This window comes from Coregonus lavaretus, assembly GCF_964263955.1.
Source record: "Coregonus lavaretus genome assembly, chromosome: 32".
NCBI lineage: Eukaryota > Metazoa > Chordata > Actinopteri > Salmoniformes > Salmonidae > Coregonus > Coregonus lavaretus.
The window spans coordinates 11,587,578-11,603,713 of NC_140019.1; the positions used below are offsets into that span (position 1 = coordinate 11,587,578).

General features: G+C 45.1%; 1 protein-coding gene across 1 annotated transcript in view; it reads left to right on the forward strand.

Moving 5' to 3' along the window:
* diaph1 (diaphanous related formin 1) overlaps positions 1-16,136 on the forward strand; it is a 140,038-nt gene that overhangs the window by 119,665 nt on the left and 4,237 nt on the right. Inside the window, exon 22 of the mRNA XM_084150200.1 lies at positions 5,163-5,252. Coding sequence (XP_084006326.1) covers positions 5,163-5,252 — 90 coding nt within the window. The remainder of the gene's footprint in view (positions 1-5,162; positions 5,253-16,136) is intronic.

The following is a 16,136-nucleotide window of genomic DNA, read 5'->3' on the forward strand; positions in this document are numbered from 1 at the left end:
AAGAGTAAATCTCTTAACTCCACAAATACGTTTAGTCTCTCTGTCTGAGATTTAAAAAGGCTGGGATAGCGACCATCTTATCCTGACACACACACAGGACATTGCGCTGAAACCCATACAAACGGACCACAAACGAGTAACTTTTGCCTTCTCTCACTCCCTCACAGACACTGCACCTCCCTCTTTCGTTCTCTGACCTACTTTCAGAACATTCCTCCTCTTTTTGGCTCCAGTTGGTCTCCCTTGGGACTCCACAGTCAACAGAATTCCTCTCTGCTACAGCGCTGTGTGTGTGTGTTGGTGTGGGGGTGTGTGTGTGTGTTGGTGTGTGTGTTGGTGTGGGTGCGTGTGCGTCCACTCTTTCACCCACATTATTTCCCTCTCTCCTGATGAGGTGTTCCAGCTGGCTCTTCCCCTCTTTCCTCCCTCTGTTTTTCTTCCATCTGTCCTTTCTTTTTAAAGGGACAGTCATTTATCTTCCTGCAATCTAAACCCTTTATCCATGCGGTGTGTAGAACGTGAAGGAGGCAAGTTTCATGGTCAACCACTACAGACATTCAAAGCACACACTCCATCCATCCATTCATAGAGCTTTGACTGCCTATTGAGTTTCATATCGATAGTTGACCATGAAACTTGACTGCACGCTTGTGTGTGGCTGGGAGGGGAGGGGCGATTTACATACAGGTGGTAGGACTGCCAAAGCTCTGTGGTATTTACCACAACCTAGTTAAACACACACACACACACATAGTACACACACTCACCTAGTCTTTGTTGTGTGTGTTGAACTGTGTTCAAGGTCTCTCTTCATAATTACTTTGTCTCACATCATTTACTTCCTGCTTCTCACGCACTCCCTCTCTAACACATACACACTAGTTGGTTGAACTCTGTGAGGTCAGTGTGTGTTTGGAGTTCATGGCCTTAACATTCCCATGTGAAATAAGCACAGAGAGACTGTATCCTCAGTTTCTCTCACACAGATGCTTGAGTCGATAAGATCATTTGATTAGGTTATATTACATTTTAAACTGGGTGGTTCGAGCCCTGAATGCTGATTGGCTGACCGTATACCACGGGTATGACAAAATATTTATTTTTACTGCTGTAATTACGTTGGTAACCAGTTTATAATATACAGTGGGGGGAAAAAGTATTTAGTCAGCCACCAATTGTGCAAGTTCTCCCACTTTTTAAAGATGAGAGAGGCCTGTAATTTTCATCATAGGTACACGTCAACTATGACAGACAAATTGAGACTTTTTTTTTCAGAAAATCACATTGTAGGATTTTTTATGAATTTATTTGCAAATTATGGTGGAAAATAAGTATTTGGTCACCTACAAACAAGCAAGATTTCTGGCTCTCACAGACCTGTAACTTCTTCTTTAAGAGGCTCCTCTGTCCTCCACTCGTTACCTGTATTAATGGCACCTGTTTGAACTTGTTATCAGTATAAAAGACACCTGTCCACAACCTCAAACAGTCACACTCCAAACTCCACTATGGCCAAGACCAAAGAGCTGTCAAAGGACACCAGAAACAAAATTGTAGACCTGCACCAGGCTGGGAAGACTGAATCTGCAATAGGTAAGCAGCTTGGTTTGAAGAAATCAACTGTGGGAGCAATTATTAGGAAATGGAAGACATACAAGACCACTGATAATCTCCCTCGATCTGGGGCTCCACGCAAGATCTCACCCCGTGGGGTCAAAATGATCACAAGAACGGTGAGCAAAAATCCCAGAACCACACGGGGGGACCTAGTGAATGACCTGCAGAGAGCTAGGACCAAAGTAACGAAGCCTACCATCAGTAACACACTACGCCGCCAGGGACTCAAATCCTGCAGTGCAAGACGTGTCCCCCTGCTTAAGCCAGTACATGTCCAGGCCCGTCTGAAGTTTGCTAGAGTGCATTTGGATGATCCAGAAGAGGATTGGGAGAATGTCATATGGTCAGATGAAACCAAAATAGAACTTTTTGGTAAAAACTCAACTCGTCGTGTTTGGAGGACAAAGAATGCTGAGTTGCATCCAAACACCACCATACCTACTGTGAAGCATGGGGGTGGAAACATCATGCTTTGGGGCTGTTTTTCTGCAAAGGGACCAGGACGACTGATCCGTGTAAAGGAAATAATGAATGGGGCCATGTATCGTGAGATTTTGAGTGAAAACCTCCTTCCATCAGCAAGGGCATTGAAGATGAAACGTGGCTGGGTCTTTCAGCATGACAATGATCCCAAACACACCACCCGGGCAACGAAGGAGTGGCTTCGTAAGAAGCATTTCAAAGTCCTGGAGTGGCCTAGCCAGTCTCCAGATCTCAACCCCATTGAAAATCTTTGGAGGGAGTTGAAAGTCTGTGTTGCCCAGCGACCGCCCCAAAACATCACTGCTCTAGAGGAGATCTGCATGGAGGAATGGGCCAAAATACCAGCAACAGTGTGTGAAAACCTTGTGAAGACTTACAGAAAACGTTTGACCTGTGTCATTGCCAACAAAGGGTGTATAACAAAGTATTGTGAAACTTTTGTTATTGACCAAATACTTATTTTCCACCATAATTTGCAAATAAATTCATTAAAAATCCTACAATGTGATTTTCTGGATTTTTTTTCCTCATTTTGTCTGTCATAGTTGACGTGTACCTATGATGAAAATTACAGGCCTCTCTCATCTTTTTAAGTGGGAGAACTTGCACAATTGGTGGCTGACTAAATACTTTTTTCCCCCACTGTAAATAAGGCATCTCGGGGGTTTTTGGTATATGGCCAATATACCACGGCTAAGGGCTGTATCCAGGCACTCTGCGTTGCGTCGTGCTTAAGAACAGCACTTAGCTATGGTATATTGGCCATATACCACACCCCCTCATGCCTTATTGCTTAATTATAATACCAGCATATAAATTAAGATTAAAATACAGCGATATTACTTATACTGCCAGGCTGTACCACTGCTCATTTTAATCAGGATTTAGGCCTAGTTTATTTATACTTAGTCTTAACTGTATGAATTGTAGGGTTTAGTGCCAATGGCAATAGCCTACTGTATTAGTGACAGCAGCTGTAGTGTAGGCTGATCTGGGACCTGTTCATATTCCTCAGTAGCACCAGTTCTGCGTAGTTCCCCAGGTCTGCAGCTAGGTGTCAGTGCTGCATGAAAGAGGGTGTGTTTGTTGTGTGTGTGTGTGTGAGAGAGAGAGAGAGAGAGAGAGCGAGAACACACGTGGATGTGTGTGGCGTGTAGCCACTGGGGGTGCTGTGGCTCTACCTTAGAGCCTGTGTGAGAGAGAGGCGAAGGGAGGGGGGTGGGGACAGGGGAGTTGTAGAGCAACAGATGTCTCAGGGGTATTAGACAGTGTTGGTCCTCTCAGAACAGAGGGAGGGACATGGAGAGGAGAAAGGGATAGATGGGAGAGGATGAGATGATGATGGGGGGGGGGGGGGGCACTTCTTTCTCTCCTCTTGTGGGTGGGGATGGAGAAACCTGCTAGAGTGGTAGTCATGCTGGATAAACCGTCTCTTGTGGCCAAAGGGGGGGCTGTTGTCTGTCTTTGTGTGTGTATATTTGTTCTGCACATGATGACGCCAGGCTGTGTGGGGGGGTGTCTAAGGGACATCTTTAGAGAATAGCTCTTAATTATTTTCTCCAGCTTTATCTCTAATGCTGATTCTCTAATACTATTACCGGATTAACAGAGCTTATGTCCTTAACTCACTGCCATCCTATACCTGTTTTTTGTTGGTGGTGGGGGGGGGTCATCGTTACACACTGGTCAGAGAGAGCATTTCATTATGACCTTGACCACCACTCAATTCTCACTCTCCTATTGATTGCTGACCATTGATTATCAATGGCTGTGTTAATTAAATCAGTATTGTGCAACAGTTTTAGGGATCAAATGTGAGTTAATTAGCTATCAACAAGTGCTTCAACTTGATTAATGCAAATTAAAAATGATTTTAAAAACCTTACAGAAATGATCGGACATAGTCAATAGTGTACTCCGTTTAATTTGCCTTATTCAATCATTAGACAGTCCTCCCATAGCCAGTGTAGCGCCATTCAACATGCTGTACAGTGAAAGGGCATTAGCCCTAGGACACGGTAGTCTCATTTTAGTTGCCAGGTCATTAGGTCAACTATAAAGCATGCTTTTTAAAACAGGTCCCAGTTTGTCCCTGTACTGCTGCAGTTAACTCTCACTCAAAAGCAGTTTCCTCGAGAAGATGTGTGTTTTCACTGGATGGCTTTGGGTTTAACACAAGCTTGTGATTTATGGAAGTGGGGAGTGGTTTTGTGCCAGATGTATTCTCCTTTGGTTAAAAATAAAAACACGACTGAATGTTTTCTGCCTGTGCAGTTGTGTGCTGCAGCCACTTGGGTGTGTATGCGAGCTGTGTTGGGGGCCTGAACTCTGTGTGTGCGTGCGTTTGTGTGACTTTCTCTGACGTGACAAATGAGACTAGGAGCCATCTGCCGCTAGGCTTACAGTGGGATTAAACTAGAGTGTGTGTGTGTGTGTGTGGGGGGGGGGGGATACAGGGGGAGGGGGAGGTGAAGACAACAACCTTTAACCCTGTGCAGCACCCCCCTGTCAGCCTCCCTTCTTTTAGTTCAAAGTGGAAATAATTCAAACCATATGCCTGAGTATGCCACTGAATCCCCTCTACACCCCCTCTCCCCTGCTTTGTTAGACAGCCAGACGCTGTGTCTGTGCAGGGGTACAAAGACATAAATCAACCCCCAGTATACAAACACATATGGAAGACATCCCTGGTTGACATTGAAGCTTATTGAGCCATAGTTTACTAGACCTGTTGGTGTGTGTGTGTGTGTGTGTGTGTGTACTCCTACATGTATGTAGCCTGCAGCCTAGGCAGGATCTGAACTGGGTCAGTGCCCAACTAGGTTAATGTATCTATTGGGCCACCGTGTCTATGACTGGTGACTTACCCCCCCTGTGTGAGAGTTCTGTTTGTGAAGGTAGGGGTTGTGCTTTGTCTTCTGAGCTCTCCTCTGTCGTATGTCTATATGGAGGATGCTGAAAATGGTGTGTGTTTGATTATGGTAATTATGGATGTTTCTGTGTTTTGTATTGTTTCTATATGTTGTGTATGTGATATGTATTGTGTGTGTGTGTGTGTACAGAGGGTGATGAGACTGGTATCATGGACGGCCTGTTGGAGGCGCTGCAGTCTGGTGCTGCCTTCAAGAGGAAGAGAGGCCCACGACAAGCTGGTAAGAACACACACTGTTGCTCCCTCTCTCTCGCTCTCTCTCTCTCTCGCTCTCTCTCTCTCTTACACACACACACACACACATACATACATACATACATACATACATACATACATACATACATACATACATACATACATACATACATACAGTGGGGGGGAAAAGTATTTAGTCAGCCACCAATTGTGCAAGTTCTCCCACTTAAAAAGATGAGAGAGGCCTGTAATTTTCATCATAGGTACACGTCAACTATGACAGACAAATAGAGAATTTTTTTCTACAGAAAATCACATTGTAGGATTTTTAATGAATTTATTTGCAAATTATGGTGGAAAATAAGTATTTGGTCACCTACAAACAAGCAAGATTTCTGGCTCTCACAGACCTGTAACTTCTTCTTTAAGAGGCTCCTCTGTCCTCCACTCCTTACCTGTATTAATGGCACCTGTTTGAACTTGTTATCAGTATAAAAGACACCTGTCCACAACCTCAAACAGTCACACTCCAAACTCCACTATGGCCAAGACCAAAGAACTGTCAAAGGACACCAGAAACTAAATTGTAGACCTGCACCAGGCTGGGAAGACTGAATCTGCAATAGGTAAGCAGCTTGGTTTGAAGAAATCAACTGTGGGAGCAATTATTAGGAAATGGAAGACATACAAGACCACTGGTAATCTCCCTCGATCTGGGGCTCCACGCAAGATCTCACCCTGTGGGGTCAAAATGATCACAAGAACGGTGAGCAAAAATCCCAGAACCACACGGGGGGACCTAGTGAATGACCTGCAGAGAGCTGGGACCAAAGTAACAAAGCCTACCATCAGTAACACACTACGCCTCCAGGGACTCAAATCCTGCAGTGCCAGACGTGTCCCCCTGCTTAAACCAGTACATGTCCAGTTGACCTATACCTATATATATATATATATATATATATATATACAGTGCCCTCCACAATTATTGGCACCCCTGTTTAAGATGTGGTCGAGGACTTCCAAAAATTCTCTTTTTTTTTTAAACAACATAGAACCCAAATGCAAAAAAAGAGAAAAATCCAACCTTTTATTTAAGTACATTACTTTGGTGAAGAAAAAAAAAATCACACATTTAGAAAAAAAAAATTTGAAATCATGTGTCCCACAATTATTGGCACCCCTGATGTTAATACTTTGTACAACCCCCTTTTGCCAACAAGACAGCACTTAATCTCCTCCTATAACATTTCACAAGATTGGAGAACACAGAGAGAGGGATCTTTGACCATTCTTCTTTGCACAATCTTTCTAGATCATCCAGTGTCCTGGGTCCTCTCTTATGCACTCTCCTCTTTAGCTCGCCCCACAGGTTTTCGATTGGGTTGAGGTCTGGGGACTGAGATGGCCATGGGAGGACCTTGAGTTTGTGACTGCTGAACCATTTTAGTGTAGATTTTGCCACATGTTTTGGATCATTATCCTGCTGAAAGACCCAATGACGACCCATCTTCAGCTTTCTGGCAGAGGCCATCAGGTTTTTATTTAAAATGTCCTTGTAGTTCAAAGCGTTCATAATGCCATGCACCCTAACAAGGTTCCCAGGGCCTTTGGAAGAGAAACAGGCCCACAGCATCACAGATCCTCCACCATACTTCACGGTGGGCATGAGGTGCTTTTCGGCATACTCATCTTTTGTTTTACGCCAGACCCACTTAGAGTGTTTGTTGCCAAAAAGCTCAATCTTAGTCTCATCTGACCAAAGCACACGATCCCAGTTGAAGTTCCAGTGCCGCTTAGCAAACTCCAGACGTTTACGTTTGTGAGTGTTAGTGAGAAAAGGCTTTTTCCTTGCATGCCTCCCAAACAGCTTGTTGGCATGTAGAGAGCGTCTGATGGTTGTTTTGGAGACTTTGTGACCCCAAGATGCCACTCTTTGATGCAATTCTGTGACAGTGAGCTTAGGACTTTTTTTTACTTCTCTTACCATCCTCCTCACTGTGCGTTGTGGCAAGATAAACTTGGGACCTCTTCCAGCCTTGTTTGTCACTGTTCCAGTTGTTTTAAACTTCTTAATGATTCCTCTGACTGTAGATACGGGCAAGTTAAGGCGAGTGGCTATTTTCTTGTAGCCATTGCCTGACTTATGAAGGTCGACACAAATCTGCCTTACTTGAATGGTGTGTTCTCTTGTCTTTGCCATGTTGACAAATGGGTAAGAGAATTAGGCCTCTGTGTCACGTCATATTTATACCCCAGGGAAACAGGAAGTCATGAATTACTAATTAAAAGTTCCTAGATACCCTGACCAACTTTAGCAACTACAGAAAAATATATTTTTAAAAAAATCAATTAAAATTTTCAGCGGAATTGTTAGGGGTGCCAATAATTGTGGGACACATGATTTCAAGTTATTTTTTTCTAAATGTGTGATTTTTTTTTTTTACCACCAAAGTAATGTACTTAAATAAAAGGTTGGATTTTTCTATTTTTTTGCATTTGGGTTCTATGTTGTTTTAAAAAAAAAAAAGGAGAATTTTTGGAAGTCCTCGACCACATCTTAAACAGGGGTGCCAATAATAGTGGAGGGCACTGTATATATATATATATATATATATATATATATATATATATATATATATATATATATATATATATATATATATATATATATATATATATATATATATATATATATATTGCTCCAAAAAATCAAGGGAACACTTAAGCAACACATCCTAGATCTGAATGAATGAAATCATCTTATTAAATACTTTTTTCTTTACATAGTTGAATGTGCTGACAACAAAATCACACAAAAATTATCAATGGAAATCAAATGTATCAACCCATGGAGGTCTGGATTTGGAGTCACCCTCAAAATTAAAGTGGAAAACTACACTACAGGCTGATCAAACTTTGATGTAATGTCCTTAAAACAAGTCAAAATGAGGCTCAGTAGTGTGTGTGGCCTCCACGTGACCTCCCTACAACGCCTGGGCATGCTCCTGATGAGGTGGCGGATGGTCTCCTGAGGGATCTCCTCCCAGACCTGGACTAAAGCATCCTCCAACTCCTGGACAGTCTGTGGTGCAATGTGGCGTTGGTGGATGGAGCGAGACATGATGTCCCAGATGTGCTCAATTGGATTCAGGTCTGGGGAACGGGCGGGCCAGTCCATAGCATCAATGCCGTCCTCTTGCAGGAACTGCTGACACACTCCAGCCACATGAGGTCTAGCATTGTCTTGCATTAGGAGCAATCCAGGGCCAACCGCACCAGCATATGGTCTCACAAGGGGTCTGAGGATCTCATCTCGGTACCTAATGGCAGTCAGGCTACCTCTGGCGAGCACATGGAGGGCTGTGCGGCCCCCCAAAGAAATGCCACCCCACACCATGACTGACCCACCGCCAAACCGGTCATGCTGGAGGATGTTGCAGGCAGCAGAACGTTCTCCACGGCGTCTCCAGACTCTGTCACGTCTGTCACATTTGCTCAGTGTGAACCTTCTTTCATCTGTGAAGAGCATAGGGCGCCAGTGGCGAATTTGCCAATCTTGGTGTTCTCTGGCAAATGCCAAACGTCCTGCACGGTGTTGGGCTGTAAGCACAACCCCCACCTGTGGACGTCGGGCCCTCATAGCACCCTCATGGAGTCTGTTCCTGCAGACACATGCACATTTGTAGCCTGTTGGAGGTCATTTTGCAGGGCTCTAGCAGTGCTCCTCCTGCTCCTCCTTGCACAAAGGCGGAGGTAGCGGTCCTGCTGCTGGGTTGTTGCCCTCCTACGGCCTCCTCCACGTCTCCTGATGTACTGGCCTGTCTCCTGGTAGCGCCTCCGTGCTCTGGACACTACGCTGACAGACACAGCAAACCTTCTTGCCACAGCTCGCATTGATGTGCCATCCTGGATGAGCTGCACTACCTGAGCCACTTGTGTGGGTTGTAGACTCCGTCTCATGCTACCACTAGAGTGAAAGCACCGCCAGCATTCAAAAGTGACCAAAACATCAGCCAGGAAGCATAGGAACTGAGAAGTGGTCTGTGGTCACCACCTGCAGAACCACTTCTTTATTGGGGGTGTCTTGCTAATTGCCTATAATTTCCACCTGTTGTCTATTCCATTTGCACAACAGCATGTGAAATTTATTGTCAATCAGTGTTGCTTCCTAAGTGGACAGTTTGATTTCACAGAAGTGTGATTGACTTGGAGTTACATTGTGTTGTTTAAGTGTTCCCTTTATTTTTTTTAGCAGTGTATATACAGTGGGGGAAAAAAGTATTTAGTCAGCCACCAATTGTGCAAGTTCTCCCACTTAAAAAGATGAGAGAGGCCTATAATTTTCATCGTAGGTACACGTCAACTATGACAGACAAAATGAGAATAAAAAAATCCAGAGAATCACATTGTAGGATTTTTAATGAATTTATTTGCAAATTATGGTGGAAAATAAGTATTTGGTCAATAACAAAAGTTTCTCAATACTTTGTTATATACCCTTTGTTGGCAATGACACAGGTCAAATGTTTTCTGTAAGTCTTCACAAGGTTTTCACACACTGTTGCTGGTATTTTGGCCCATTCCTCCATGCAGATCTCCTCTAGAGCAGTGATGTTTTGGGGCTGTCGCTGGGCAACACAGACTTTCAACTCCCTCCAAATATTTTCTATGGGGTTGAGATCTGGAGACTGGCTAGGCCAATCCAGGACCTTGAAATGCTTCTTACGAAGCCACTCCTTCGTTGCCCGGGCGGTGTGTTTGGGATCATTGTCATGCTGAAAGACCCAGCCACGTTTCATCTTCAATGCCCTTGCTGATGGAAGGAGGTTTTCGCTCAAAATCACACGATACATGGCCCCATTCATTCTTTCCTTTACACGGATCAGTCGTCCTGGTCCCTTTGCAGAAAAACAGCCCCAAAGCATGATGTTTCCACCCCCATGCTTCACAGTAGGTATGGTGTTCTTTGGATGCAACTCAGCATTCTTTGTCCTCCAAACACGACCAGTTGAGTTTTTACCAAAAAGTTCTATTTTGGTTTCATCTGACCATATGACATTCTCCCAATCCTCTTCTGGATCATCCAAATGCACTCTAGCAAACTTCAGACGGGCCTGGACATGTACTGGCTTAAGCAGGAGGACACGTCTGGCACTGCAGGATTTGAGTCCCTGGCGGCGTAGTGTGTTACTGATGGTAGGCTTTGTTACTTTGGTCCCAACTCTCTGCAGGTCATTCACTAGGTCCCCCTGTGTAGTTCTGGGATTTTTGCTCACCGTTCTTGTTATCATTTTGACCCCACGGGGTGAGATCTTGCGTGGAGCTCCAGATCGAGGGAGATTACCAGTGGTCTTGTATGTCTTCCATTTCCTAATAATTGCTCCCACAGTTGATTTCTTCAAACCAAGCTGCTTACCTATTGCAGATTCAGTCTTCCCAGCCTGGTGCAGGTCTACAATTTTGTTTCTGGTGGCCTTTGACAGCTCTTTGGTCTTGGCCATAGTGGAGTTTGGAGTGTGACTGTTTGAGGTTGTGGACAGGTGTCTTTTATACTGATAACAAGTTCAAACAGGTGCCATTAATACAGGTAACGAGTGGAGGACAGAGGAGCCTCTTAAAGAAGTTACAGGTCTGTGAAAGCCAGAAATCTTGCTTGTTTGTAGGTGACCAAATACTTATTTTCCACCATAATTTGCAAATAAATTCATAAAAAATCCCCCCCCCCCCCAAATAAACAACAACATTTTTCTCAATTTGTCTGTCATAGTTGACGTGTACCTATGATGAAAATTACAGGCCTCTCTCATCTTTTTAAGTGGGAGAACTTGCACAATTGGTGGCTGACTAAATACTTTTTTCCCCCACTATATATATATATATATATATATATATATATATATATATATATATATATATATATATATATATATATATATACTTGGACACACACTCTCTCTCTCATGCACAAACAGTGACTCTCCCTCTGATGAAGCCTTCAGTCCCATGGCTGCCTCCTGTTTGTATGGTGCCATCTGTTTTTTTGCAAGGGGGCCAGGGCGTGGCACCAGTTTGGGCTCTGCTCCAGGGGTACAGTCAGCTCAGCCTGGCAGGACAGGGAGAGGGGTGGGGTGGCAGTGACAGGGAGGGGTGGTGGTCTGGGGAGTTCAGTTATAGAATAGAAATACACTATAAAAATGTGGCTTCACCTTTTAATACAGGTTAACCCCTGTTCTGTCTACAACCACTAGCCTGGGGCTAGCACTAGCAGGCTAGACTGTGTTCAGTGTGTGAACACGTGCTTCAGCCAGTCTGTCTCTAAGTGATTTGTATTGATTTCAACTCAGACCTGTTCTACTCTACTGTTCTCCAGTCTCTCTCTCTTAGACTAGAGGAACACCACCCACATAATCTGGTTAAATACTTACTCTCTCCTGCTTCACTGGCCTATTGAGTTACACTCACTTCAGCCGCTGCGCACACACACACACACACACACTTAAGAATGTTCACTGTCACAGAAACACACATACACAAAGTCACAGCACCACAGTGTAGGCTACTTAGACCGCAGACATCCCCCCCCCCCCCCCCCCCCTCCTCCTTTTTTCTCTTCCACCCTCCCTCTCTCCTACCCTTCCTCCCTTTGCCTCTCTCCTCTCTCTCTCATCTTTCCATCTCTGCCCTCTCTTCTGGGCAGCTGTGTGTGACGTTTCAGTGTTATGAGTGTGGAGATTGTAAAGTTTGGCTCAGTGATCTGTGGAAGGGTCTTTTGGGGTCCTCTAACTCTTTTTCCAGGGAGCTAAAACTCTCTTCATCACAGGGAGGTGAGGCCCAGTCAACCTAATCACTGCTAAACAGACTGAGACACAGCCAGAGGAAGGAAGGAAGGAAGGAAGGAAGGAAGGAAGGAAGGAAGGAAGGAAGGAAGGAAGGAAGGAAGGAAGGAAGGAAGGAAGGAAGGAAGGAAGGAAGGAAGGAAGGAAGGAAGGAAGGAAGGAAGGAAGGAAGGAAGGAAGGAAGGGAGGGAGGGAGGGAGGGAGGGAGGGAGGGAGGGAGGGAGGGAGGGAGGGAGGGAGGGAGGGAAAGGAAGAAAGGTTCCCACTAGGGCCTCAGTCAGTCACCCCCAACACCGCTACTTGTTGTCACACTCCAAGCAGGATATGTGTGCTCTCTCTTCCCTACTTCTTGTTTTCTATGTCTGTGTTGGCTAGCTGTGGTTTATTCAGGCCAATCAGAGCTTTGTTTATGCATCATTTTTCCACATTGATTTTCAAAGCCACATTTTCCAGTCAGCCACGTGATTCTCCCCGGTTAGGCTGGCCTCTCAGTAGTTAACCCATACAATAGTGTGTGCGTTAGATGACTCAGAGGTCTTATTTTAGCAGGCTAGAGGAGGAGGTACCTCCTGGTTCTCTGGGCTGGTTTCAGTTCAGATGGCTGACATTCTGACTCCCACACACACATAGACCTACACCCTCATACACTAAATAGAAACCCACTCAGACCTTCTTTTTACTTCATTAGTACCACCATCACTATTACTCTTTCTTTCCCACATATCCCCCTGTTCTTCCTCACGACAGAGCACACTGTTCCAGCCTCATGCTGGGTGTTGTCATGGTCATTGTGTCATGGCTGTCTGTTTCGATAGAGAGCCACGAGGCTGAAAGGAGAGTGACAGAGAAGGGGGAGGGCCTCTAACCCCTAACCTGTGACTCGGCTCTCTCTGTCTGGCTGTCTCTGGGGGAGAGGTGCTACAGCTGTCCTCCTTCTGTCTACACTGCTCTTTTTAAACCAGGCCCTCACACATTGCATACCAACACACACATATGCATGCATACTGATACTAACATATACAAACTCCCACACTTAGACACCGAGTAACAGACTTTATCCAAATAGACTCTCACACAGCCATTCTAAGGAAATGAAGAGATCCTGGCTATTCTTTCTTTCATATAATGGAATGATGGTGTTTAATGGAATGATGACACCACAATGAGGCATCGCTAGCCCATCTGCTAGGTCATAACCCCACCCTAAACCACCAATCACAATAGAGAATGAATGGCAAAGCACCAATCACAAAAGAGCGACACACATAAAAGGGCCAGTCACAATAGAGACACGCTCGCTCCACAGCAGGCCGGCCCTTTTAACAGAGACGACCGTAATAAAGGACGCTTCCTCACTGTGGGGCTCCCTGCACACCCCAACAATGCGCACGCACACACACACACGCACACACACACACACACCTACAAACACACACACTTTCCAAAAGAGCAGTCACTCACAGAAAAATCTAGAAGAGACCAAACCCCTTCTCTCTCTGACACACACACCACACCACACCACATTGCCATGTCTACTTTCAGAGCAGTAGTCCCAGATGACTGACTCACACTGCCACTGAGGACAGGTTATGTGAAGCTGTGTGTTACCCTGTCTAGCCTGAGGAGGGCGACGTGAGCTTCTAGAACGAGATCCGCTGTCTGCTGCTCCAGCTGGGAACATCCATACATACTGGTCTCATGACTATCATATCATCACTGTATCTACATGATCATAGTCCTCTCACTCTCTACACACTGATCTAACACTCACTCTCTCTCTCTCTCACACACACACACAGACACGCACATAGCTGTGAGTATCTATGAATATTGAGAGACCATGGCTATCTTACAATAAAACTGTTCCATCTAAACATACGTTGCTTTACCTTTCTCACTTAATCTCTGTCACTCATTTACACACTCGCTCACAGTCACGTTTTCCAGCACATATGCAGACACAAACAATAAAACACCCACATGTACACACATACAGTTTTTTTCCTCATCAGGCAGTCATTATGAAGTATCCTGTTGTGTAATGTGTAACAGATGATCTTTTCACCACCCTGTCTGTGTCCCCATTTCTCTTCTCACACACACACACACACACACACACACACACACAGAGTTATAAACAAAGGTAAACACAGGCAGCATGTTGTGAGGCATTGTGCTGGGTTCTGGTCTAGACATCTCATTTCCTGGTGGGAAGGGAACTCTACAGGCCCAGAGCTAAATTTGCCTCAGCTCTGTTCTCCAGTTTTAGGTCACTATCGGCACAAAATGAAAATGTACTTGATCAATTAGAAATGTATCTGCTGTTCTGACAGCATGCTCTGTTACTAACCAGTGTCCTCGCCCTGATTCTCTGACCTCCAAACCAGTGTCCTCGCCCTGATTCTCTGATTAGTGTCAGGATTACTGGTTTAGTCTTTATTCGGAATCCTCCTCTATTATTTAGAGGTTGAGACCTCTCTCTCTCTCTCTCTCTCTCTCTCTCTCTCTCTCTCTCTCTCTCTCTCTCTCTCTCTCTCTCTCTCTCTCTCTCTCTCTCTCTCTCTCTCATATGTGAGAGGAGGAAGAGAAGTGGAGTAGAGGAGAGTTGACAGCCTTTTAAGTTTTTCTCGTGTTGGGTTTGTGGGACAGGCTCTGCACCGATCATGCATACTATCGGGTCGTTTGCACAATGTCTAATTAGTGTGTGTGAGATCTCTCTGTTCTGAACACCCTGGGGTAGATGAGCGCGAGGTGCTAATTTAAAGCCACAGCTGCCTGTGTTCGTCAGCAAAGATGAAGACTGTAAACCCCAGTACTGAACAAGTGAAATGAACCGAGTTGAATAACCTCTAATGTATCTCTCCATCTTCCTCTCTCTCTCTCCACCTCTTCTTCCTCCCCAGACTCAGTGCTGTCCCTGTCACAGCTAGAGCTGGAGACCTGCTCGGTAACCCGTGTGTGTCAACAGAACCATGTGACTGTGTGTTGTAATGTGGTTGTTTTGCATCCATGGTTCATTCATATGCATTTGCGTACTTGTGTGTGTGCCTGTTTGCATCTGTGACCAGAGTCTAATTAACTGCCGCCTTCATTCCAGGTCAACTCCAGAACCCACTACTACATCTCACTGCTCAGTCCTCATGTCACACACATACACACACACACGTACAGCGTACAAGATGTATTGCTGTTAACAAACACTTGCTTGAGGGATAGTGGCTCTTACTTCTGATACATTTGCATACACAAGTACACACACACACAATCCCCCACTGATCTATATAATTCTAAATGGCCGCTGTGCCACAGCTGTCTGCCAACGCTGTAGAATAAAGGGAGGAGGGGAGAGAGGGATGGATGGAGGGAGAGAGGGATGGAGAAAAGGCTAGAAGGATAAATGCATCACAGCATCCACAGGGAAGAATCTGTCACACTCCATCTCTCTCTCTCTCTCTCTCTCTCTCTCTCTCTCTCATTCACTGCTCTCACTCTTCCGTGTATTCCTGTCTCTCTGGTTATGTGCCACATCCTCTCTTTTGTTTCTATGTGGTCCACTCCTCCCATCCTCTCTCTCTATACCATTCTCCTCTCTCTCTTTATACCACTCTCCTCTCTCTCTCATCTTCCTACTACATGAATCTTCTGTTTCCTTCTTCCTTCCCTCCTCTACATGTCCCCCCTCTTCTATACAGCTTCCAATCCTCCTCCTCCCTCTCTCCCTCCTCCCCCCTCTTCCTCACAGCCGCCAATCCTCCTCTGTTCTTTCCGCGTCTCCTTCCATCTCTCTGTGCCAGCAGCATCATGTAGAGTGGTAGTTATCAGACACATGTAGTGAAGGGTTCTGTACGTGTACACACACACACACACACACACACACACACACACACACACTAATCCTCGCTCACATTAACGCCACAGCTGTGTGCGCGTGCGTGCATGCATACGTGCATGTGTCTCTTGTGTGCATTTTGTTATTTCTTGTGGTCACCGTTGAGAATACATGATTGCATGTGTGTATACTGTTGACCAGTCAGCAGACATAGTATGTATTCCTCCAGACAGCCTGCCCT